This window comes from Euprymna scolopes, chromosome 39, assembly GCF_053919585.1.
Source record: "Euprymna scolopes isolate OS-2025 chromosome 39, ASM5391958v1, whole genome shotgun sequence".
Taxonomy (NCBI): Eukaryota; Metazoa; Mollusca; class Cephalopoda; order Sepiida; family Sepiolidae; genus Euprymna; species Euprymna scolopes.
Window position 1 is genome coordinate 70,256,029 of NC_136520.1, and position 27,113 is coordinate 70,283,141.

General features: G+C 36.3%; 2 protein-coding genes across 4 annotated transcripts in view; one reads left to right on the plus strand and one right to left on the minus strand.

Moving 5' to 3' along the window:
* LOC145263843 (uncharacterized) overlaps positions 1 to 23,093 on the minus strand; it is a 649,003-nt gene extending 625,910 nt beyond the window's left edge. Inside the window, exon 1 of the mRNA XM_080120917.1 lies at positions 22,706 to 23,093. Within this exon, the coding sequence (XP_079977043.1) occupies positions 22,706 to 22,756 (51 nt within the window). The 5' untranslated portion in view covers positions 22,757 to 23,093. The remainder of the gene's footprint in view (positions 1 to 22,705) is intronic.
* LOC145263845 (uncharacterized) overlaps positions 1 to 27,113 on the plus strand; it is a 624,663-nt gene that overhangs the window by 481,269 nt on the left and 116,281 nt on the right. The gene's annotated exons all lie outside the window — the stretch shown is intronic.

Sequence of the window (27,113 nt, forward strand, 5' to 3'; positions counted from 1 at the left end):
AAAAACAATTTGTTATGATACCGAGCAAAATGTTCGATTTTTAGGAAGAAAAGCTAGTATTAAAGATGGGGAGGGGGTGTCAGCGCTCTAATAACTGGAGTTATCTCCCTTTGGCATTTCTAAAATTCAAACAATTTTCTTTTTTTTAAATTCAGGATGGCTGCCTTCAACGCGCTCTCATAAAAACGTGTTTTTTCAGCAGTAAAAAAAAAATTTAAAAAAATAAAAAAAACTACTTGATACAATTAAGTGAAATGTTTTTTTCGAAGAACTTCGTTCCCATAACGAATACTTTTTTTTCGATATTTTCATTTTTTATGTGTTGACTAAACTGTACAAGTACCAAAATTTTTTTAACGTAAAATGATCTTCAAATGGACACGGCGTGAACATAAGGTCAAAGGGAAGACCAAACGAGATGGAGGGACGAACTGATAAAACACATGTCCCACATGGAAGCGGATAGCTCGGGATAGAGGTAGGTACTTGTACAGTTTAGTCAAGACATTACCGTGCTAGACAACTACTAACACCCGAAAGTATCCTGTACCTCTATAAGGCCACCATTCGCCCATGTATGGAGTATTGCTGTCACATCTGGGCTGGTGCATCTGCTACTAGTCTCTCGCTTCTTGACAAGGTTCAAAAGAGAGTCGCAAACCTGATAGGCCCTGAACTGGCATCTAAGCTTCAGCCTCTGTCCCATCGACGAAATGTTGCATTCCTTTGCCTTTTCTACAAGTATTTTAGTGGTGAATGCTCTGACGAACTGCAATCACTTGTGCCCCCACGACGTGAGCACCCTCGACAAACCCGACAGGCTGCTAAATCCCACCCCCACACTGTAGAGATCCCTAGACGTAAAAGATCTTTTTACTCCAATAGCTTCTTCCCCAGAACCGCTAGACTTTGGAATTCCATTCCAGGTCCCTGCTTCCCCAACAGTACTGACGTGCAGAAGTTCAAGTGTAATGTGAACCGACATCTTGCTGCCCAAATCCCTACATAGTACCCCAGTAGTTGTTGCCCCTGATAGTAACCCCCTACACCAAAGTGGCAATTTGCCTTGTTTGGGGTGAAAATGTAATAAAAAAAAAATTTTTTTTTTAAAGATGGCTAAAGTCTAGGGAGGGGTTCCTCATTGAGTGATAAAACCATTATTGATTGATATTGATAGATCTCCCCATTTTCGGACTATTCTAACGTTTTAGGGGACTCAACTAAAAATGTTTACCACCAACCCTAAGTAAACAGCAATGTCGTAAAACCACACGTAATCACAAAAATAAATAAATAAATAAATTTAAAAAAAAGCACAAATTTATTTCCCATAGACTCCCTCCCCTCAAATAAAAATAGTTAACTACTCTAAAACGTTAGAATAGCCCGGGAATAGGGGATTATTTTTGTTAAACTGATCTCCTAAATTCTAAAATAATATATATTTTTGATATAAGTCTAAAAATGGTCCACAAGTAATCTTTTTTACTATAAAAATCTGAAAAAAATCTTTATAATGTACGTACTTGTTAGCTAATATAAATGTCTCCTCTCATCACCTAGGACATAAGCTAACCAACCCTCTTCTCTATTGTTTAAGAGTGTAGAGTGAACAGCATTCTTTAGTGGAACTTGGAGGACGCACTCAGACTACATCAAGATCGTCACTCTCTTCGCCCATTCCTCATCGACTAGGGAAAGGTGTGCTACTCATCTATGCTGTTCTATGACTACACATCGTCCGGATCTCGCCGCTTCTGAAAGCAACTCATTACACCTGAATAAATAATGAGCGACAAAATTGAAGTCACCTGCCCAGTTACTGGATGTGGCTGGAAATCCCAGAAACTCCCTAAATCCCTCAGTAATGTGCTCATTACCTCCATGAACCTTCATGCCCAAACTGCCCATCCAGCCCCGATGGCCAACCCCCAACAACCAGCAGCTCCCAGGCTTAAGCTCAAGTCCCCATCTATTGGTGCTGAAAGCACCCCCGATCAATGGTCATCCTTCAAGCGACAATGGTCTATGTATAAGACCGGCATGGCTATCACTGATGCTATGTGCGCCACGGCCCTCTTTCACTGCTGTGATGAGGACCTCATGAATGACCTCTTGAGAGACTTGCAGGAAGATGTGTCATCAATGACCGAGGCAGACCTCCTTGCTGCTATAAGGCGCCTGGCAGTCAGGGAAGAGAGCACTCTGGTCCACCGCATCAAACTCAGTAGGATGACACAGGCCCCTGGTACCCCTATCAGAACCTTCCTTGCCGCTCTCAGGGGTCAGTCCGCTTTATGCCAGTACACAGCAAAGTGTAAGGAACCGAGCTGTGTCCACACTTATGATTATAGCAGTGAGATTATTAGGGATAATCTCATTCATGGTATTACTGATCCAGAGATTCTTTCTGATCTGTTGAGTGATCCCAAAACAGACCGAACCTTGGCGGAAACTGTTGCCTATATAGCCCAGAAGGAACAGGGTAAATCCACCAGGGCAGCTGTTGGAGAAACTACCGCTGCCATGAGCCATGGCAACGACAAACCCCACCAGTCACAGCCATCTCGCAGCAACAAACAGAGCAAGTGCTGGGCCTGCGGAGAACTACAGCATGGTAAGTCAAACGACCGGAATTCCAGAGCCAAGTTCTGCAGTGCTTGGTCTGTAACATGCAGCAAGTGCTCTGTAAAAGGCCATTTTGCGACCAACTGCAGTAAGTGCTCGAACTGCGGGCTATGGGGCCACCGAGACAGATCTTCCAGGTGGTGCCCTCAGAACCCCCGCCGTAAGGCTAAGCCCAAGTACAGTAATGACACCTTGCACATGAGGGATGACGAAGCTATCACACTATTTGACCAGCTTTGTACCGCCCAGACTCATCAACCCTTAACTAGCAGCTGCAAGCCAATCGAACATCATGTATACGAAGGCAAATGGGTCGCTAGACCTTCTAAGCCCCACCCAATGATGACGGTGAAGCTCACCCCGTTACCAGATGACCACAAGAAGCTTGGCTGCCCACTAAAATCCTCCAGCCCTACATCAATCGAAATACCTATGGTGGCAGATTCTGGTTGTCAGAGTTCCATCATACCCATCAGATCAGCACTTGCGATGGGCATCGCCAAGACTGACATATTCCCTGTCAAATTGTCCATGCGAGGAGCTATCGAGGAGGATCAAGGGGTTGAAGTAGGTATCTTTGTGGAGGTATCCACAGCTGATGTATCTGGCACACCAAAAACAACAAAGCAGTTGTTATATGTATCTAGGAAAATCGGCAAAGCTTTCCTTTGTCGTGAAGCACTAGTGGCATTAGGGGCCATACCTGCCAGTTTCCCAACTGTGCCAGTAAGTTGGCCTCAAGACTCCTGACTACAGTGGAAGATGAATATAAGCAGTGTTCGTACCCAAAACGCACAGATTTACCACCACCTATACCAACAAAGCTTCCAACAGGTATTGCGCCCACCGATGAAAATGTGCCAATTCTGAAGAAATGGCTGCTTGACTTCTATTCATCAACAACGTTTAATACATGCGAGCACCAGCCACTTCCCATGATGAAGTGTGAACCGCTGGAGTTCCATATCGACCCCAACGCAAAGCCAGTCGCCATTCATAAGCCTGCATTGGCCCCCCCTACACTGGCAGGATAAGGTCTATAATGACCTTGAGAGAGACGTCACTATCGGCTTCCTAGAGAAGGTCAGCCCCAACACGCCGACCACTTGGTGTTCCCGCATGGTGGTGACCGCAAAAGCTGACGGTTCCCCTAGAAGAACAGTGGATCTGCAGCCACAGAATCGATGGTCCATGAGGCAGACTCACCATGTGGAGAGTCCATTCCATCTGGCAGATCGTGTCCCCCAGCACACGCGGAAGACTGTCACGGACGCTTGGAATGGTTACCATTCTGTTCCCATCTGAGAGGAAGATCACCACATTACAACCTTCATAACCCCATGGGGTCGCTATCGTTACAAGGTGGCACCACAGGGCTTCCTCGCTAATGGCGACGCCTACAACCAGCGATTTGATGCTATTATCGCCAACTTCAAAAACAAGGTTAAGTGCGTGGATGACACGTGCATGTGGGCTGACTCAGTTGAGGCATCATTCTTTCAGGCGTGCGAGTGGTTGGACTTCTGCGCCAGAAATGGGATTACCCTCAACCCCAAAAAATTCCAGTTCACTGAAGAGACTGTTGTCTCTGCGGGCCTCCAGATCACGCCCACTAATGTCACTCCGTCTGACAAGTTCTTGGAATCAATTCGGAATTTCCCTACCCCGAAGGACATCACTGGCGCACGGGCTTGGTTTGGATTTGTTAATCAAGGAGCATATGCATTCTCCATGGCCAAGCGCATGCAGCCTTTCCGGCATCTCCTGAAACCATCCACCAAATTTAAGTGGACGGAGGAATTGAATGAGATATTCACTGAATCCAAGCTCAAGATCATAGAGGAAATAAAGGAAGGAGTGAGGTTGTTCCAGCCATCCCGCCCAACCTGTCTGTTAACCGATTGGTCGGTAACTGGCATCGGGTACTTCATGATGCAGAAGTACTGTGACTGCGCTACCAGGACGCCTGTGTGCTGCAAGGAGGGCTGGAAGCTCTGCCTGATGGGTAGCCGCTTCACCCACGCGGCAGAATCCAAGTATGCACCAATTGAAGGAAAAGCCCTCGCTGTTGTCTACGCCTTGCACCAAACACGGTATTACATCCTCGGATGCCGTGACTTGACTGTGGCTACCGACCACAAGCCGCTGGTTGGAGGGATACTCAATGACCGTTCCTTGATGGAGATAGACAATCGCCGTCTGTTGAATCTAAAGGAAAAGACTCTCTCCTACAACTTTGAAGTCATCCACATCTCTGGAAAGAAGAGCCTGGGACCTGACACTGCCTCCCGGTACTCACCTGCCGCCGCCGGCCACGCAGATGATGCTTCTAGCATAGATGACACCGCAGATATTGGAGAGGATGATGGGATACACGCATCCATGTCTAACACTCTTTATGCAGTCACTAATGTGGTTTCCTGGGACATGATGTGGGAAGCTACATCTTCGGACGCAGACCTACAGGAATTACACCGACTGATTCATGACGGATTTCCTTTGGACTGCCGACAGCTAAGGACCGCACTCCGGCTGTACCACCGCATCTCCAGCAGCCTTTGCACCGTTGATGGCGTGATCCTTGCCGGCAACCACATCATTGTGCTGGCAACATTACGCCAAGAGATATTAGAAGCCCTGCATGCGGCCCACCAGGGAATCAGCTTCATGTGTGCCCTCGCGGCTGACTCGGTTTACTGGCCCAATATCAGCATCGACATCCAACGTGTCAGGGACAATTGCACCCACTGCCATCGGATTGCAAAGTCTTATGCTATGCAGCCACCTTTTAACGCTGCACCTCCGGAGTACCCGTTTCACAAGATCGCCAGCGACTACTTCACACACAACAACCATGATTATGTTGTGGTGGTCGACCGGTACTCCAACTGGCCGATGGTATTCCAAGCAGAGAACGGCACAGATGGCCTCATCAAGCACCTAAGAGAAGTCTTTGTGACTTTCGGAGTGCCTAAGGAGCTGACATCTGACGGGGGACCCCAGTTCACTGCTGGGAAGACTCAGGATTTCCTCCGATCATGGGGAGTCTACCATCGCCTTACCTCTGTTGCCAACCCTCACGCCAACTGCAGAGCAGAAATTGCAGTCAAAACTGTCAAACGAATACTGATGGATAACACTTCAGCAGGCGGGTCCATCAATGTGGACAAGTTTCAACGGGCGATGCTAATATACCGCAACTCCATCGACCCAGAGACGAAGGCATCTCCTGCTCTTATAGTTTTCGGACGACCCATTAGAGATCCCATCCCAATTCCAATGGGTCGGTACTGCCCCCACCCCACATGGTCTGAAACGCTTGTAAACAGGGAGAAGGCACTAGCAAAACGTCATTCCCTTGAGCATGAAAAGTAGAGCGAGCATACAAGATCTTTGCCCCCTCTAAGCATGAGGGATCACGTGTATATTCAAAACCTAACTGGAAATCACCCTAAACGCTGGGAATGAACAGACACCGTTGTGGAGGTGAGACAATTTCACCAATATGTGGTCAAGATAGATGGCTCTGGGAGACTTACGCTCAGAAACCAACAACACCTTCGGAAATTCAAGCCTTTCAGAACCACAACTAATGAAGACATGATAAAGTCCTTCCTACCAGTCACCGGGCTGCCAGAAGACGCCTCTGTCAGCACCATACCAGGGGCGTCAGAGGACTCTCCTGCCACCCTGCCAGAAGTCCATGCTAGTAATCCAACGGATAGTCCCATACGTAAGTCCAGCAATAAAGATTTTTATGACGTGCCATTGAACCCTTCTGAGATCCTTCCAACTACCCATGCTTCTAACCCAGCTAGAGATTCTGCCACTCCCAAGAACGCTGGAGCTGGAAACGACACCACCCCCAAGAACATGCATACAATTGCCAAGAAGGCTCTCAGGGCCTTGAGCCGACTGATGCCACACAACGCTCCTGGTGCTTCAGAGACTGCACCAGCGAGTAGGTTGCGGCCCCGGTGAAACCAAGACCAGTGATTCCATCACAGTGTATATAACTTCAGAGGACTTTTGTACAGGATTTTTTTGTCGTGCCCGCAAAAAACTCACCGTGGGTGGGGGAGATAGCTAATGTAAATGTCTCCTCTCATCACCTAGGACATAAGCTAACCAACCCTCTTCTCTATTGTTTCAGAGTGTAGAGTGAACAGCATTCTTTTTCACGTCACTCACCCGAAATTCCTTGTGAACTTGTGGGGGAGAGGAATGCATGTCGAGCAGGTTTAAATTACAGTTGTTTATGAGCAAATACTTTTTGAAATGGGACCTTTCAGTTTTTGCGCAGATGAGAATAGTCTTAACAGCGCACATTGTGATATAAATGGAAGAAACTGTCAGCGGCTGAATTAAGTTCAACATCAGAATTTTGATTGTCCATGCTCATGTTGTGAAAAAGAACGCTCAGCATTCTTTAGTGGAACTTGGAGGATGCACTCAGACTACATCAAGATCGCCAGTCTCTTCGCCCATTCCTCGTCGACTAGGGAAAGGTGTGCTACTCATCTACTTGTCACTGCATGAAAATGTCATATTCCAAAAATCACGTAAATCGATCAAGTATTTTTTTTTATTTAAGAAAATCAAATATTATGAGACATTTTATCGAAGAAAAACTTCACGCCATCTTGTTTTTGAATGATACACTGCTAGCGATACCTATTGGGAATGTTTGGAATATAAGCTCAGCAAGGGGCAGACAATCGACTGTCCACGCTATAGAAAAAAAAAAAAAAACTTGGAAAATTAAGACATTTATAAGTTTTTGAGGATGTTGAAAACGAAAATAACGTTTAAAATTCCAGCAAACGAGTAGTTTTCAAGATATGAAGAATTTTACGTAAATTGAGCACCCACACGTTGATGCTACTCCAACAAAAATTCGGCAAATGTGTATTTCAGCGGCATAAATTCAAGTTTTACACTAGTGGTGGCCATAAAGTGGGTGATCATTATACCTTAAATTATTATAGAAAAGTGATCCTCCACTTTCTTTAAACTAACATTTCTTCATATTTTTAAACTAACATTTCTTCATATCTTGGAGTTTAAAAGAAGTACTTTCAGATAAAGAGTTGTTGGCCATTGCTATTGGTGGTAGAAAAGGTTTCTTGTAATTATTGAAGGAAACTAGTTTAGTCTTGGCGGCATTGAACGTGACCATCCATTTTTGTCCCCATTCCACTACAGATTGGAGGTCATCCTCTAGTGTTTTTGCCATTTCTTTAGATATGTGTTCATTTGTTTTCCTGTCGTGCCTGTTATAGAGTGTGATGTCATCAGCATATATACCCATGTCAGAGGAAATTTTGTCGGGGAGGTCATTTATGAATATTAGGAACAACAAAGGTCCAAGGATAGACCCTTGAGGCACTCCCGCATTTATATCATATTGTTTAGATGTACGACCGTCAAAGACAACCTGGATTTTTCTCTTATCTAAGGATTTAATTATGTTTAGTATTCTACCAGTGATACCGCATGATCTAATTTTCCTGAGGAGACCCTCATTCCATACCCTGTCAAAAGCCTTAGATATATCTAGAGCTACCACTCTGCCCTCTCTGGCTTTGTCAAGTGAATGATATATACATTCAGAGATTACAGTTAGGATGTCTGCTGTGGAACTAGCTTGTCTAAATCCATATTGTTGTCAGTCAGAAGTTTATTATCTGTAAGGTGACGGACTAGAGCATGGTTATGGTCTCAAATATTTTGGCAAAAAGTGGGAGGAGGCTAATGGGGCGATAATTTAATGGGTCCGTTCTTTCGCCAGAATTCTTGAATACTGGTACCACAGAAGCAGTTTTCCAACAGCCCGGAAAGCAAGATTCATTAAAGTATTTGTTGTAGAGTTTGGAGAGAACTGGAGCTACTTCAGCTGAGCACTTTTTTAATAGAACAGCTGAGATGAAATCGGATCTACATGCTTTTGAAGTGTCAAGGCTTTTTATGATAGTATGCACCTGAGCACGGGTGATTTTCAGATCGTCTAGCGTGGCGTCTGTCCACATAGGAAAGTCAGGTAGAGGGTGGTTGAGAGAGTCCAGTGTGGAGTTTGAGGCAAACCGACTGGCAAGCATGTTAGCCTTCTCAGTTGCTGAGGAAACAACCTCGTGATTGTTGGTTGGGGGGGAATTGTTGATTGCCTATTATTTACTACACTGTTGTAGATTTTCCAGAAGTCACGAGTTTCTAATTTTTGTGCTTCGATGCGTTTTTTAGTGGTTTCAGTAAATTCTCTCTTAGCTGTCGCTATTCCTTTCTTAACGTTACTTCTAGCTTCTATATACTTCTGTTTGTTTGAACTGGACTTATGTTGGTTAAATCTGCGGCATGCATGCTGCCTTTGAGCAATGGCAGTTGCGCAAGTCGAAGTAAACCATTGGGGAGAGTGAGGCTTGCTATAAAATTTCCGCATGGAGACGTGCTTCAATTGCAGTTTTGAAGCATTTAGTGGCCTCATTTGCGCACTGTTCAGCAGGAGGAGAAAAAATATTTTCCCATGGGGCATCTCTGATAAGATCTCTGATGGCTTCCCAGTCAACCTTTTTATAATATCTCGTTGCTTTGAGCACTGGCTCTTCAGTTTTGGCACTAGAGTTTAGGGCGATTTCAACCATTATCACTGCATGATCGTCATTCCCAAGTGGGCTGTCGGCATTCGTTATACAATCATTGGGAACTGTGGTCAAAAACAGATCTAGAAGTGATGCGTGTTGTTCTTGCTGGTCAGGGAAACGGGTTGGAAACGTAACCATTTGTGATAGGGAGCCATTCTTAACATGGGGAGGGGAGGGTATCGTTTAAAAGTCATTTCGGGGGCACTTGTGCAGTATGCAGACGACGGCTATTGTTAGGGGGCGATAACTCCAATTTCTTCTTGGTCAAATACCACGGCAAATAAGTAACAAACAAGATTTTTTCCCGAACAGAAAAATATTTTAAAACCAAAACATTTATTGTATAAAAATGTATCAATATATAATTGTGAAAACATTTATTGTACAAAAATGTATCAATATAAAATTGTAAAAACATTTATTGTATAAAAATGTATCAATATATAATTGTAAAAACATTTATTGAAAAGTTTGCGTAAAGAAATATAATTTAATAAAACAATTTTGTAATAAAAATAACATTAGATTTTTATAAAGTAAAAAAGCTTCTTTTTTTTTTTTCGAACAAATAAATAATTAAATGAAACATCTTTTTGAATTAAAGCAACTTTGAAGGGTCAACAAAAAAAATTAATAATTTAAATGTTTTTTGACAGAGACCCGCCATATGACGACTGTTTAGTGAAATGCCCCAAAAAAAGATGGCCGCCGTGCGCATACTGCAGAAGTGTTGTTTCGTGAACAAAAAATGTGTTCAAACTAAATTAATTTTTCGGTAATTCACGGGGAACGTGGACCGTGCATAAATGGTGTTTTTATTTAATGATTGCTCCCTCAAAGAGTTTTCTTTCACTTTATTCATGACTTTATTTTTAATCGCGCGTATATTTATTTTACTTTTTGCATTTTTTTTTTCTCTTTGTGTGAATTTGATTCATACTTTTATTTAGTGCTTGTTTTTATTTTTTTTTTTATTTTATTTTATTTTAATTTTTTATTATTTTCTCCACTAAATACTATTTTTTGTTAAATTGTTTTTCATGCATATTCAAATAATGCTTTTGTCCCCTCCCCCCCTTTTTTGGCCTCAAATAGTACCTTCAAAAAGTTTTCGTGATTAAATAAACCAAAGAAAACATTTTGCACATGCTCTTTGGAGGAGCAATCATTAAATAAAAACACCGTTTATGCAGAGTGAAGTACCAATTTTTCTAAATAAAATATTTGTTTTATTATTTGATAAAACAAAAAGTGTTTTCTTTTTGTTTGTTTGTTTGTTTGTTTGTTTCGTAATAACACAAGAAATGTTAAAAACTAAAGTATTTTTTTAATAAATATATGGTTTCGTTTTTCGTGTCTTCTGTTCAGTTTCGTTACATAATCAACCGTATTCACTTCTGGTAGCTTGATTTTTTTTACTGAGCAGTGATCTTGAACATTACTTAAAAATATAGAAATTTATTTTCTTTTGGAGAAGGGGGGGGGGGGGTGCTCGTTTTAATACTATATCTACCTCAGTATTTTCTTTAATTTTCGGACATTTTTTGTTCAAAATTATTTACTAAGTAATGTCGAGTGCGACATTACTTGTTATTTCTCTTTAACTAAATAAACTCTTTAAAATAAGTTTAAGCACCAAAAACTTACAAAGCTAGGTAGAAAACGAAAGCTTAGAAAAATCAATTTAATTTTTTTTAAAACAGTAAACAAGTAAAAATACTTTAAAAAACATTATGGAGTGTGCATTATTACCTAAAAATATACAAATGTATTTTCTTTTGGAGGAGGGCCCCGTTTTAAAACTATATCTACCTCTTTAATTTTCTATTTTTGAGCAATCATCGAGACTCCTAAGACGTGATCATCTTATGTCGGACATTTTTTGTTCATAAGTAACACTCGACACTACTTTTATTTTTTTTAACTAAATAAACTCTTTAAAATAAGTTGAAACACCAAAAGCTAGGTAGAAAACGAAAACTTAGAAAAATTAATTTAATTATTTTAAAACAACAGTACCTATTTACTATGCCTCCCCACGGGACAGAGTTAGACACCAGGGTCGTTTTTTAACGTGGAGAAAAGGTACAAAAATAAAAATTGTCTCAGTCGTGAAGGATTTCTCCTCCACTGACAGAGAACAAGAAATAGAAGTGCAGCAATGCAGCATCTGAAGAACAGATACTAAATAACAGTAAACAAGTAAAAAAAATTTTTTTTTTTAATATTATGGGATGTGTATTCTCTTTTAAAGACAATATCTTCTTCAAGAACGGTCATAAAATGTGTTTTCAATCGATATTTATTCAATAAGGGACCAGTTTTCCTACCCAGCAAAAGGGGACAAGTTTTCCGGGTACGAGTTTTCCTAAACTCAATAATTCGCCGTCCTAAACAGTTTCTTCAAAATTCGAATAAAATTAGTGTGTAAGCGATATTTTATTGTTGTTGTTTATTTTTGGTACTTCTGTTGTTCACGGGCCGTGCTGAAATAATGTTATTGTTTGCCTATTTTTAAAATGAGGATAGTGGGGCTTTGTTAACTATGCGCGCTTGCGCATACGAAAATGACCACCAGTGATAACATAAGAAATTACATTGCTTAATACCCGGAAAGCTACTTGTTTGCGGCAAATTTAAATGCGCTATTCCTTTTCAGCATACCCGAAAAACCCTATAAAAGTCGTCATTTTAAAGGTGATTGTTAAGGCGGAAAAATTCACCGTCCTTTCAACAAACAATTTAATAAACAAAAGATACCGCAAAAATTGAATTCAAATTGAAAATCATATCTAAAAAAAAAAAAAAAGTAGGTACTTGTGCACTTTTGCCACCGTACTGAAATAACGTTATTTTGAAAGCCATTCTTTGCATGCAGAGAGAAGGGTGCTTTATAAGTATTCTGTGCTTCCACCTAACAATTTAATAATTAAAAAAAAAAGACATCTTGAAGCTTGAATTTAACATGAAAAAAACTATTTAAAATAGCGTGGTAGCAAAGCAGTGAAGCACGTAAACTGCAGAAGTACATTTTGAAAAAAAATGGCATGATGCAAGTAGTAGTAGTAGTAGTAGTAGTAATAATAATAATAAGTAGTAATCTTTCTTAGAATTACTGCACGCCAGTGGAACTTTCTGCCGCTAGCCTGTTTCCCACCTGACTACAACTTGGACGTCAAGTCCAACATAAACAAACTCTTGACAAACCGCCACCTTAAGTAAAGACACTCTATCAAAACCCCCAATACTAATGATTACTACAATACTATCTCATTGATTACTGTACACGCAATAACCCTTATCCCTCTTCGAGCCTTGATAAGTGGTGACCCCCATATAAAAAAAAACAATAATAATAATAATATTATTATTATTATTATTATTATTATTATTATAATATTTTTTATTTATTTATTTTTTTTTTTTTTAATTCTGGCTCCATGAATGAACAATACCTGGAAAACGCAAACAATGTGTAATGAAACGAAGGTTTTGGTAGTGAATTATAAAATATTTCTTTCGCAACATTTTTTAGACAATTTTTTAAACAAATTTTGTGCTATCTCAAAAATAAACATTAGCAACTTTCATTTTTAACATTTTGGGAATTATTAAAATTGTATCCTAGAAGAGTGAAAGTGCTTGCTTCGTTTCCGTTAACGTAAAATTAGTTTTCTTCTTACATAATACCCTACTACCGGTTTCAGTAAGAGAGGCCATTTTGTAAAAACCTCGATTATACTAACGTATTTGCACATTTTAAACCTATTTCTCTTCTTTAAATAGATTTTCACTTGAAATGTTTCACCATTAAAAAAAAAAAAAAAAATCACAACTTGTATAATTTGTCCTATTTTGCCAAGAAAAATTGTTTAAGCGAAAAAATAAAACAAAACAATTTATTGTCATAAATAAAATAAAATAGGAATTGCACTAAGTCACCTTGTTTAAAAATAGTCGACCGTGACAGACGCAACAGCGCAACACCCACCCATCTTCATGGTTCGAGGAATACAGAAAAATCTATATATCTATAAACGTGAAATTGTGTGTGTGTGTGTGTGTGTGTGTGTCTGTGTGTGTGTGTGCCTGTGTGTGTACATTTCCCTACCAAACTACTCTGTCAATTTTCAGTCTACAAACTCGAGATTTGACATAAGGGGTATTGAGATTTGGGAGGTGCCCGGAAAACTCGTCCATTTTTCTAGGTAGGAAAACTGGTCCATTATTGAATAAATATCGGTTGAAAACACATTTTATGACTGTTCTTGACGGAGATATTGTTTTTAAAAGCGACTATGACCCCCCCCCCCATATTTTTTTTTTTTTATATTTTTACTTTACTGTTGTGCATTTGGTATAAGGAGGGGGGAACCTAATAAAATTAAAAAAACAAAACAAAAAAGTACCGAAGAAGAATCGAATCTCTTCCTGCTTTAAAAAAAATTTTTTTTTGTTTATTATTATTTTTTTATTACACCAAAAAATATTGTTAAAATAAGAAAATTTAATGCCTAAAATACTAGAAATAAAAGAAATTGTAATTAACTAATAAATAAAAAGCGAAACATTTTTTAGCGGGAGAGATGCCGTGTGTTGAAAATCTCTCATTAACTCATTTTTAATTTGTTTTATTTTTACTTCAAAATTGTTAAATCAATCATTAAGAGAAAAAGTGATCAATAAAGAAATTTATTAAACTATTTTATTGAAAACTCCTCTACCGTTTATCAAAAATCTTTTAAATTTAATTATTTTGTTGTTGGTTATCGTTTTGTTTTATGAGGGAGATATAGTATTTAAAAAATATTAAAATTTATTTTCTTTTGGGGGGTGGGGGCTCTTTTTAAAACCAAATCTCCCTCAGTATTTTCTTTAAGTTTCTATTTTTTAGCGATTATCAAGACCTCTAAGATGTGATCCCCTCATGTTAGACATTATTTCTCATTCTTACGTAACACTCAACGCTACTTTTTTTTTTTCTTTTTAACTGAATAAATGCTTCAAAATAAATCAAACCACTAACAATTTAGCCAGCTAGGTAGAAAAATCGATTTTGCCCTGTTAAAATAACAGTAAATAATTATAAATATTTAAAAAAATATTATGCAGTCGGTAGTCTCGTTTTTGAACAGAATAAACACTTTAAAATAAGTGAAACCACTAACAACTTAGTCAGTTAGGTAGAAAACGGACACTTAGAAAATCGATTTTATCTTTTGTTTTTACAACAGTAAACAAATAAAAATATTTTTTAAATATTATAGGGGATTATAGTCTCTTTAAAAACAATATCTCCTTCAAAAACTGCCATAAAATGTGTTTTCAATCGCTATTTATTCAATAATGGACTCGTTTTCCTACCTAGCAAAAATGGACGAGTTTTCCAGGTACGAGTTTTCCTAAATTCGATTTGGGAAAATCTTTTGAATTGGTTTTTGGCTAGAAATTTGACTGTGAAGGGGTCAAAATTCAACGATTTGACCTTTGAAACCTCTACCAAACTCCTCCGCCAATTTTGGGTCTTGAAATTTTAGATGTAGGTTACTTGGACATGGATCAAACTTCCTAATTTGATTTGAGCCCAAAACAATAAATGTTAAAGGGTCAAAGTTTTAAAAAATTTTATCTCTCAGCCAATTTTTGGTTTAAATATTTGAAATTTTACATAAAGTGTATTCAGACATAGGGCAAGCTTTTTAATCGGTTTTTGGCCGAAAATTTGGCTGCCAAAGGGTTAAAGTTTAAAAGATTTGACCTTTGCGGTCTCTAGCAAACTATTCAGCTAATTTTGGGTCTAAACATTTGAAATTTTTCATAAAAGGTATTTAGACATTCAGCAAGCTTTTTAATCAGTTTTTGGGCGAAAATTTGGCTGCCAAGAGGTCAAAGTTAAGAGTTGACCTCTGCAGACTCTACCAAATTCCTCTGCCAATTTTGGGTCTAAACACTTGAGAATGTAGGTTACCTCAACATGAGTCAAACTTTTAATCATATATATATATATATATATATATATATATATATATATATATATATATATATATGCACATAAAGTTCTGAACAGTACATAGGGTCCGAGCAAAGCCGGGCTGAACCGCTAGTATATAAATAAAACTTTTCTAAGTCAGAAAACTAACAATTTTTGTTCTGCATGCCTTTGTTTACTTCCGTTTTTTGCTGACCGTTCTGCTTCATGATGAATGCCCTGGAAAAGTACCTTCTGATTTATGTTTCCCAGTTTTACAATTTTCTGTTATTCTGAAAAACAGCCAAGTTCATTTGGTTATTTTAAAACTGGTAAGCAAATTAATCAGAAGGGACTTCATCATGGTATTCATCGTGAAGCAAAATGCTCAGCAGAGAACGGAAGCAAATAAATGCAGAACTTGAACAAGACCAGGGTTCTCCTGTAGCAGATATCTCCCTGATTCTACTTTCGCTTTTTCTCGCTCACATTTCCCTATTTCAAATTCGTAGCAGAGGGTTTGCATCAGTGGATTTTTTTTGTTGCTTTTAGAAGGGGGGAGGGGTCGGCCATTTATTTATTTTTCTTTTCATTTCCCATCACTATTTTCGTGGTTTCGTCCAAGATTAAAAAAAAAGTCACGGGTTTTGGGATCCCCTCCCCTCAAAAAAATTTTTTGCCAAATGACAGTTTCGAGAAGACCCTTGCATATAATTTCCTTGCATTAGGTCTAACAGTGACCATGGTCGTGGTCTAAATTGGCATTCTACAGTATAGACAACAAAACGAAAAAGAGGTAAAAAAAAAAAAATATATAACAAATGCTACTAAAACCAAGATAAGTTACTCTTCTACCTACCTGGATAAGTTTTGAAATACAAGTACTATCGAGTCTTATGTCAGAACAAGAAAAAAGGCTACCATTAGACTGTCATCTGGGAAGTCTCGACAATCACCAAAAATGTGAAACTCAAACAAACATTACAGTTTCATACGATTGGTAACATTTATTGGGTGGGTTTCTAATATCAGTTTTGCTAGTCCACAGAGAAATTTGTCTGATAAAAACTAGCGGGGGAGGGGGGCGAGCGAAAAATATGCTTAAATATATTTTAATTTGTCCAGATTTCGTATATATTTTTATAGTCATGATTTCAAAAGTAATTTTTAAAAAAGTATTTGGATGCCATCTGCTACAATCAAAACCAAAATTGTACCATTTAAAGATGGTGACGTTACCACTGTACCAACGTAAGACACATGAACAGATTCAAAATTAAAACTAAACTAAGATAAATGTACAATATGTATAACGATTTTTTCAATTTGGACTTATTATTGACCCCTTAAGCACTAGTTTAACTAGCTAAAGACCTATAAAAGAACGGCCCGTAAAAAATCCAAATCATTTGAGACCCCTTAGCACTGCTCTGCGACTTTAATTTTAGAGGAGATAGAGTTTGAAAATAGGGAAACAGACAGACATATAGCCTTTTATATATTAGATTAAAATTGCTGACGGTACAGAATAGTTAACAAAGCCCACCCCCTATATTAAGAATGGGTTTCTAAATTAAAAACCTCTTGACACGAGGAAGGGGGGACTTTAACTATTCTGTACCTTCACCTCAAAATTAGTGTAATGTAGTCGCTGGGTCTGCCATTAAATAACCAAACCAAGACCGGTACGGATATTGACGACTCACGGGCCGAGTTAATGTTGCGTCAGCATTTTTAAATCGTGGCGTCACAGAATCAAGTGCTTAGGTATTAAAATCGAAAGGAAGAGACGCGTGGCGATTTGAAAGGTACACGAGTTTTCTCTCTCCTTCCACCCCTTCGAAAATGAGTGAACCGACCCGTGAGTTTGAGAGATTTACGGCAATACTCCTGCTGGTTGTAGCTGAAACATATCTGATAAAAACGTACTTGTGTGGTAAACGGAGAAAATAAACAACTTTTCTTTCGTCTAAAAAGTTTGTGTCACAGTTTTATCTCCTTTGCGACTGTCTACATATAACGTTTGCGTCCATTTTAAAAGTAATAACGACGTTACATTAAGTTGACGCGACAAGTATATATTAGCACAGGAAGTTGTTTCATAACTGCAATACTGCATTAATATAGAAACCAAATAGATCATTAACAGGAATATTAATTACAACTTCCAATAGTTTAAAGTTACAATGTTAACTCTTCTGTTTTATAGTTTCCCCATGTACTTTTGAGAAATTTTAAGCAACCTTTATTCATTATTACGGACTTTACCATCATTTTGGCTGTTGAAAACAAAATTATATTCCATCTGGAACCTTGGAATAGTTTGTATTTCGAATATATATATGAAAATCGCTCGAGACAAAGCATAAAGCCACTTGATGTCAGTAGCTAACAAAAACGAAAGATGGTTATCATAAAGACAGTAGATGTCTATTGACTTTTTTTTTTTTTTTTTTTCAAAAAAAAAAAAAAAAAAGGCTGTAGGTAGGAACAGTTCCCTGCAGGAAAGAAGCTACTGGTATAAGCTTTATTACAATGCGTTATTAAAAACAAACGTACAGTTTTGATTGGGAGGAGGCATTTCCTTCTCTCCTCATATTTAATGCTCAAATATTAGATTCACTGATATTTAGATTGTTTGGTTGGATAAAAAAAAAAAAATCTTTGCTTATATAGATAGACCACAATGGCTATCATTATTGCCTCCCGGTACCGAGTTACAACAGTCAAAAGGCACAAAACAGCACTGGTTCATAAAACAAACGTTTAAGTTAAGTTTGCATTTTTTTTTTTTTTTTCTTGGAAATATTTACTTTGACTTTTTTTTTTTTTGTAAATTGTTTCTTTTTAATTTTTTTTAACAATTGTTTCTGTGCTTATGCACTTATGTTCCCTGCTATTTTTCAATTTAAATTCCAGTTTCACGGTTTTTTTTTAATTAAATTGTTAAGTGGAAATACAGAATAAAACACCCTCCCCGTGTTAATAGCTTTCTAAATAACGTTATTTCAGCACGATAACATATGTGATGTACTGTTCATAACTTGTTTGTTTTTTTTTTTTTCATAAAAAATATTTAATTTTTTTTTTTTGGGGGGGGGGGGTAGTATATGAACACCATTTTTGCTTTAGACTAAACCCTCACATAGGTTGTACATTTAGTATTACTTATGCAAAATACGGACCCTGCTGAAATAACGTCTAAAAATCCATTCTTAACTTGGGAGTTTTCTTCATTAACTATTCTATACTTTCATCTAACAATTTAATAAACAAATGATACCGTAAAAATTGAATTCAACTTAAAAATCCTGGTGCTAGTGCACTTATTGATCCGCGCTATTTTTTTAATAGTATTTTCAGGTTAAAGTTTTGTGATATGTTTTATTTAATTGTAAGGTTAAAGTGCAGAATAGGTATAAAACACCCTCCCCTCCCCATGTTAAGAATGGCTTTCTAAATGTTATTTCAGCACGGATCAATAAATGCACTAGTACCAAAATCCTATATAAAAAAAATAGCACGATATGTACTGCATAAGTCCCAAGTTTATTATTATTACACCGGATGTGCATTAGTGCATTGGTATCATTCATTGCGCCAAGCTGAACTTAGGGTTAGTGGTTGGGTTTTACTTTTAATGGAGTATTTCAGTTTCCTTTCGGTGCTATTTCACATCCGGTCTCGTGGCCGCATAAGACTTTCACTTTTAGCTTGATATAATTCATTTTAACAAGAATTACAATTTATTGGGGGGGGGGGTAATATTTTCATTTAAAAAAATGGTTAGCGCTTCTACACTATTCGGATGAAATTTCAGAAATCGTACTACAAAATTTCACATGAAAATAATGCTATCTACGTATTCCTCGTATTTTATATCCAAAAATTACTAAAATCGATAAGATAAAAAATTATTTAAAGAAAATAAAAAAATAAATTTGAAAACGATTGTAAGACACGAGAGTTCAAATGGAATGTAATTTTTCGTTTTGATTTAAACAAGATAGCGGCAATTTTTGACCTGCTAACACGATTATAATTGTTTGGTTTAATAATTCGGTAATATTCAAGTAATTTCGACTGCATAATTTGGAAGCTACCATTGCAATTTATTAGAATTGACAAAAATATCAGTTTGAAACCATTGTTTTTATCTTAAAACTCCATTTATCGACTACAAAATCTCGTCCTAATAGTGTAGAAGCGCCAAAGGGTTATTTTACAAGACTTTAAAATGGACAGCTAAATGGGATAATTTATTTATTTATTTATTTATTTTTTACACAAGATTTATATTTGTTTTGTGCTTATGATTAAACCTATTTCAAAAATTAAATCACAGAAAAAAAAAACTTCATGATACAAGTACTTACTTGTCACGAAACGAAGATGTCCCAAAAATCATAAATTGATCAAGTAGTTTTATTTCATAAATCTTTTTTTTTACGATTTTTAGCGATTTTAATAGGAAATTGTAGCCATTACAAGACTAATTTTGAAATTGAACTGTCATCTAGGCTTCAGCCTCTGTCCCATCGACGAAATGTTTCATCCCTCTGCCTGTTCTACAATGGTAGATGTTCTGACGAATTACAAGCACTTGTACCTCCTCGGCGTGACTACCCCCGATAAACCCGACAAGCAACTAATTCCCACCCCTTTACAGTAGAGATCCCTAGGTGTAAGAAAGCCTTTTACTCCAATAGTTTCTTCCCCAGAACTGCAAGATTGTTAGAAACTCGCTCAATATATGTTACCGTAACAAGGCTGACATATATTCGGTGGGTTTTTAACAGTATTTTGCATTTTTTTAAATTTTTTTTTTTTAACTCCTTTTTCCAAACTTACCGTATCAAAAAGAGTCGGGTGCCATTTTTAATTTTCCAATACATCGGTAAACACTGTGTGTTTTCCGAGCTGAATAAACATGTTACATTGAATAAAAACGCTAAAAACATCCAGTTAGGTAGAAAAGTAACTTATCTTGCCTTTGATAACATTTATTTGTTATATATTTGTTTTTTGACAACTTTTTCGAATCTGTGTATAGTAATATTTTTTTATTTATTTATTATTTTAAGTAATTTTGAGACAACTAGTGGCGAGTTTAAGTTAGAAGCAGAAGAAAAAAAGAGCTGACATTGGACGGTTATAGGGAGTTTCGGTAATCGCCCCAAAATCAAAAATTAAGCAAAATACTGAAACCCACCCAATAAATGTCACTGTGACATTTATTGGGCATTCTACCTGTATTTTATCTAATAAATATGTAATATTTTAAGTGTTTTTTTTTTTTTTTATTTGTCAATGGTGAACTATACTTGGATTGTTCGAACTAAGGTCGAACGTTACATCGCCCGAAACGTTCTGAATGTCACAACGACTTTGTGATATTCAGAATTTTTCGCCCGATGTAACGTTCGACCTTCTTAAGGTGCTTCTAGTCGGGCTTCGAAAACCAGTCTTACGGGGTGGACCTGAACGAGTTTCCCCCTTTAGATCTGAGGGTTTGTTTTATTAAACACATAGATTCGAATAACAAACATATAACGAAAAAATGTTATCAAAGGCAAAATAAGTTACTTTTCTCCCTAAATGGATAAGTTTTTAGTGTTTTTATTTAATGTAAAATGTTTATTCGGTTCGAAAAACGAGCAATGTTGAAGGCTGCTAATTGGGTGGGTATCTAACACCATTTTGTTTTTCTTATTTTGAAGTGATTATCAAGTCTTCTGAGACATCGCGGCCATCTTTTTCGTTCGCTGGCAGCCTTCAACATTACTCCTTTTTTTTTCGAATCGAATAAACATTTTACATTGAATAAAAACACTAAAAACTTATCCAGTTAATTAGAAAAGTAACTTATCTTGCCTGTTTTTTGACAACTTTTTCGAATCTGTGTATAGTAAAATAAACCCGTTAAGTTTGTTACCGACGATAATCCGCAGAAAAAAAAAAAAAAAAAAAAAAAAAATGAAAAGGAATTCATTTTACGGCAGAGGCAAGAAGCTCGTTCAGGTCCGCTGAAAATTATTTATAGTTAAAAGTATTTTTGGTACTCATGCAGAGAGTGACCGTGCTGAAATAATAACGTTATTGAAAAAACCATTCTTAACATGGGGAGGGTAGGGTGTTTTGTACATATTCTATACTTTAAACTTACAATTGAATAAAAAAACATAAAACTTTAATTAAGCTTAGAAATACGATTTAAAAAATAGCGCGGATCACTCTCTGCATTAGCACCGTATTTTTTTTTTTTTTTTAGTGCTTATCCACTTTTGCTACCGCGCTATTTGTTTCTTTATAGTATTTTCCAGTTAAATTCAAGTTTTACCATACCTTAAATATTAAATTGTGTAGTGAAAGTAGAGAATAGTTAGAAACACCCTCCCCTATCCATGTTAAGAATGGCTTTCTAAATGTTATTTCAGCACGGTAACAAAAGTGCATAATTACCGTATTTTTTTAACGGAAAATTGCGACAAATAGCATTTTCCTTAGATGTGAACACCTTGAAGATTGCGAATACAGTTGACATATTTATTTCTCTTTTGCGCCAATGTAATGGGCCGACAATTTTTTTTTTTTTACTAAAATCAAAATAGCAGTTGTTCTACTCCACAAATGTCTTACTATTTTTGACATGTAAGTATTGTTTTTGATTAAAACCAATGGTCAGTTCAGAATTTCGTACAGCTTTCACGATTCAACTTGATGATGGCCAGATCCGAAAAGATGCACCTGAAGATCAGAGTATACATCGGCCGAAACGTTTCGACTTTAACTATGACAATCAAAATGAGAATAGTTCGAATAATCCAACTAATACAAATCATCAATCATCTGAAAAATTAGACGTTAAACATTTTTTTAATGTTAAATTAATGAATTAAAATAAAATACTTCAGTTATTTAGAATTCAACATATAAAATCCTTATGATGAATGTATCTGTCACGGAACGAAGATGTCATACTTCAAAAATCACGTAAACTGATCAAGTTTTATTTTTAACTAAGCAAATCAAATGCTAAAAGTAAGCAACAAAGGGACTTTCGAGTTGCCATCTTAAAAGGCAGATAAGTCCACAATAATGCAAACTTGCGAGATCAGCCTTGTAATGCTAACGATTTCCAGTTAATAGCTTAATTGTTAAAATAAAAATGATTTTCTTTATAAAAATAACACTACTTGATCAATTTATAATTTTTTGGGAATAAGACATTTTCATTCTGTGATACATACATGATAAAGATTTTTCAGTGATTTCGTTTTTTTGTTTTTATTTGGTTGAAAGAACCAATAACTAATCTTTTGGTACTCAGAAATTCATTGGACACGTTGACAGTAGTAAATTCGTAGTTTCCATTGCGCACACACACACACATATATATAGATAGATATAGATATTAAAATATATAAACACTCGAATAACAAATGATTACAATGACATTAAGGTCACTAACCCGTTCTTTGCCGGCTTTCAATTTTTTTAATCGTTCTTCTTGTTCCTCCATAGTATTCCATCGTCTTTAAAAAATCCGATTAAAAAGAATTGGGTTGTCCGTTTGGACGAACGATCGACATGTTGTTTCTAAATAGACTAATATGGTGGATATGTAAAGTTACCCTCTTATTTCGCATGAATTAGTTTCGTAGTAATCGTATTTTCCATATTTCAAAAATGTCAGTCTAAATTAAAACTAAACCCACATTCAATACCAAAATAAACAGCAGCTATAAAACGATCTAATCTTTAGAATCAGGTTTATACCAAATGTATTTTATTCATTAAAGGATTAAAACTAAAATCTGTTTATGAGATGCCACGTGTAAGATGGCCGCTAAGTAAATAACCTAATATAAACAATATGACCTGCAGGGTTAGCAATGGTTTGTTTCGTACTTATGTACTTTCGTATTTTGCTTTTTTGTTAAAATAAAATTCCATATTAATGTTTTTCATTAAAAAATTAGTAACGTGACAAATTAAATATTTTAAATTTTTCAGCTGTGATTCTTAAAATGTCCTTTCTTCGTCCTAAGTTTTATTATCAAGTCTAAGTAGTTTTCATTTTAAACTTTCTCCCGCTCATTTTAATCTACACGTCCTTAGAATTTACAAGTTTTGCTAAACTTGTTGAATTTCCCAATTTCTCCTTAAATATTTATAAATGATAAAAGTAAACAATTTTTGATAAAGTCATTGCTATTTTCTACAAAAGAGCGAAAGATTCTTTTTTATTTTATTGTTTTTATTTATTTATTGTTTTTTCTTTGTATTTGCTTTTAAAAGATATACTGAAGTAAAAATATCGGTGTTTAAGAAAGTCGACTGATAGATTTTTTTAAATATCTCGTTTTAAGCAAAAAAAAAAAAAACCCTACTTATTTGTCATGTCGAAAATAGTAATATCTCCACAAATTACGAAATTTCATCGAGTATAAACATTATAGTTAAAAAATAATTTTTACGAAAAATTAACACCTTGAGGATTGCGAATACAGGGACATGCTTATCTGCCTTTTTGACACTTTTATGGCGGACTTTACTCAATGAATTTTCGTAATTTTCGGATATATTACTATTTTCGACATGACAAGTAAGTACTGTTGTTTTTATTTAAAACGACATATTTGTTAAGAGTAAAAGGAAAGAGGTGAATGATAGTGTACAAGATGTTAATCGCCAAGGTCAATATCAACCAAGAAGCACAGAGCAAGCAATAGCGACTTTAAGCTAAAGGGAAACAACTTTAAACTAACCGAGAATCGTGGCAGACGCACCGCAGGCGCAACGGTTCTTCATTATTGTACCTATTTACTATGCCTCCCCACGGGACAGAGTTAGACACCAGGGTCGTTTTTTTAACGTGGAGAAAAGGTACAAAAATAAAAATTGTCTCAGTCGTGAAGGACTAATGCTCCACCGAAAGAGAACAAGAAATAGAAGTGCAGCATCTGAAGAACAGATACTACACTTTGATCTTTGAAAAAGGCCAAGTAGGAACTTCATTATTGTAGCGAAATTCAAAAATCGAAATATTGAATTTCGAGTACCTATTGAATTGCCATGTCGCAGTAATGAAAATATCCAAAAATTACAAAAAAAAACGATAAAGTAGAAAATTAATTATTAATGAAAACAGTTTTCAAAAACAAGTACCGAAAATTAAGTTAATATTTACCTCCCTTTTGTTACAATTAGAACTCTCCGTTGTTGTTTTTTGTTTGTTTTTTGTTTTTATTTGCAATACTCAATTTTCGCTAATTATCTTCCAAAACTCTTTTCATTAATACTTAATTTTCTACTTTATCGTTTTTCGTAATTTTTGGATATATTCATTACTGTGACATGACAATTCAGTAGATACCATTGGTTTCACTTGAAATTCGATATTTCAACTTTAGAATTTCGCTACAATAACAAAGAACTGACTTGGCATCAAGAAACTTTCATTTTGACTTAAAGTAATAAATAACTTATGTCTCTTGGATCGGAGGGAGTTGCCCCCCCCCCCCTGTTCAATGTTTTATAATGAAAACTCTTGGACATGAACATGAATAAACGAAACTTGGTCAGTCCGCCATGTTGGTCAGAACGATGATATATTCTTGTCCTGTTGTTATTAATATAGGCACCGCCAAAAATGGCCGAAAAATCAAGTTGTTGATTTTTAAAACGAAATTACATTTATTAAAATCCATTATTTCTGAGTAACTTTTTTTTTTTTCAGAAAGATAAAACCATGAATTTTATCATATAGAAAGCAGAATAATGTAAAACTTTTTCTACTATTTTTAATTAAATTTTAAATGTTAAATTTTCCCCAAACGTTAACAATTGGCTTTTTTTGTTTTGCACAAAAAACGTATATAAATAGTTTTAAAAAAAAAAAAAAAAGAAGGTTTTTGAAAGAATTAATTTGTTTATTTCTTTTCTAACTAAGATTTAGGATGATTTTCTATGAGAATATGCAAAAATATTATAATATAAGTACTGGATTTCAAATAATTCCACTTATTCATATAGGCAACCAATTACTTCGAGTCGATTTGATTACTGTTTACATTTGTATTTGATAAGAAGCAAACTGCGGAAGACCAAAAAGACAAAAAAAAACTTATTTTTCAATGACGAAAATTTCGATGTATTATTAATACTGAGGCTGGCCAGTACCAGATGGGTGACCATTTGTATGAGTTTGGTTTTTAATGTGTATGTGTGTGGGGACCAGGCTCTCCAAAATGGGGAGGAGGGCAATTTAAAGCAGAATAAAAAATATTATTTCAGCGCGTTTGGTCCACCGTAGTCGAAAGGCGGCAAACGTTTCCAAACTTGATCGAAAAAATAATATTTTTAACACAAAGGGTACAATATTTATCGAATTTTTTTTTTTTTTTGTATCGATTCTTCAAAGCATGCCCTGTTTAATAATGGTCATGCATTATTCGGCTCGCTAAAAGGAAATTGTTAATTTATTTATCAAAGATTTTAAAATGGCTTTTTTTGTATAAATATTAAAAAAATTTTTTTTTTTTTTTTTTTTTTTTTTTTTGCTTAACTAAAATTAATTATTTTACTTAACATATTCACCGAATTTCACACTTCAAAACTCAAAAGCGGGATAATTAAACACAATCGAAGTTTTGATATTCAAACATCAAAATAATGTATGCAAACAAGTTTTTTTTCTTTTTTTTTTTTTAATCTATAATCCCGTCCCTTACAACAACATATGTTTTGTTCAGTTTCAGATGATTATTTTAAGCATATTTGGAACCCCCTCAAAACAAGGGGGGGGGGGTTGTAAACAAAAAAAATATATATATAAATATTGTTTATGAAAAATAAGTACACTGTTATAAAGTTAATCGCTGAAAATTTCGTATTGATTGGATAATTACCTGATTTTTGGTAGATTTTTAAAAAGATGGTCCGTCAAAAAGTACTTACCTGCCCCCCCCCCTAGTTTTGGCGGTGCCTATATGAATAGAAACGTAACAAAACATGGTGTCAGAACAAGGGATTTACAAACAAATGTGAGCAAAATACAGGGAAAGAATTATATTAAATACCGAGCCTAAGAGCCGTTAAAGAAAAGAAAGTAAAATTCCATAAGAGCCCCCCCCCCAGAATGAATAGCCATGTGAGCCCACCAGAACCCTTTCTGTTCGACCAACCAGAGTTATGGGAAAAATGGATATGACGGTTCAACCGTTACCAGACAGTGTCCAGCCTTGATGAAAAACCAAGTCCTTGTCAGGTGGACACCTTAATATATTGTATGGACGATAAAGCCGAAGACATTTTCGCCACATTCAAACTTGCACCCAAGGAAGCCCAGAACTTCAATATAGTGATAGCAAAGTTCAATGATCATTTCAAAGGTGACAAAAACATAATTTACGAATGGGCGAGATTCAACTCAAGGTGTCAAGAGGAAGGTGAGTCCATAGATTCATTCATCACTAATCTTCACACACTAGCTAAAAACTGCAATTTCCGAGACCTGCACGAGGAATTAATTCATGACAGAATTGTAGTTGGATGGACAGATCCTAAGCTATCACTAAGTCTGCAAATGATTCCAGACCTCACCTTGGACGGGGGTCATCAGACGCGCATGACAGCGAAACAATAAAATCACAATAGCATCTCCTGCGGTCTCCAGAACACATCATTGGTGAAGATCTGGCTGACAATAATATTGCAGTCCACTACGTTAGTGACAACAGAATTTGCAGACAAGGTCAGGGTAAACACATGACAAGACCCGGGCAAGAATTGCACTATGAGAACCGACAAAAAAATGAGCGCATGCAGCAGCATAGACCAGAGGTTGAGTACCACCGCTGTGGTAACAAAACCCA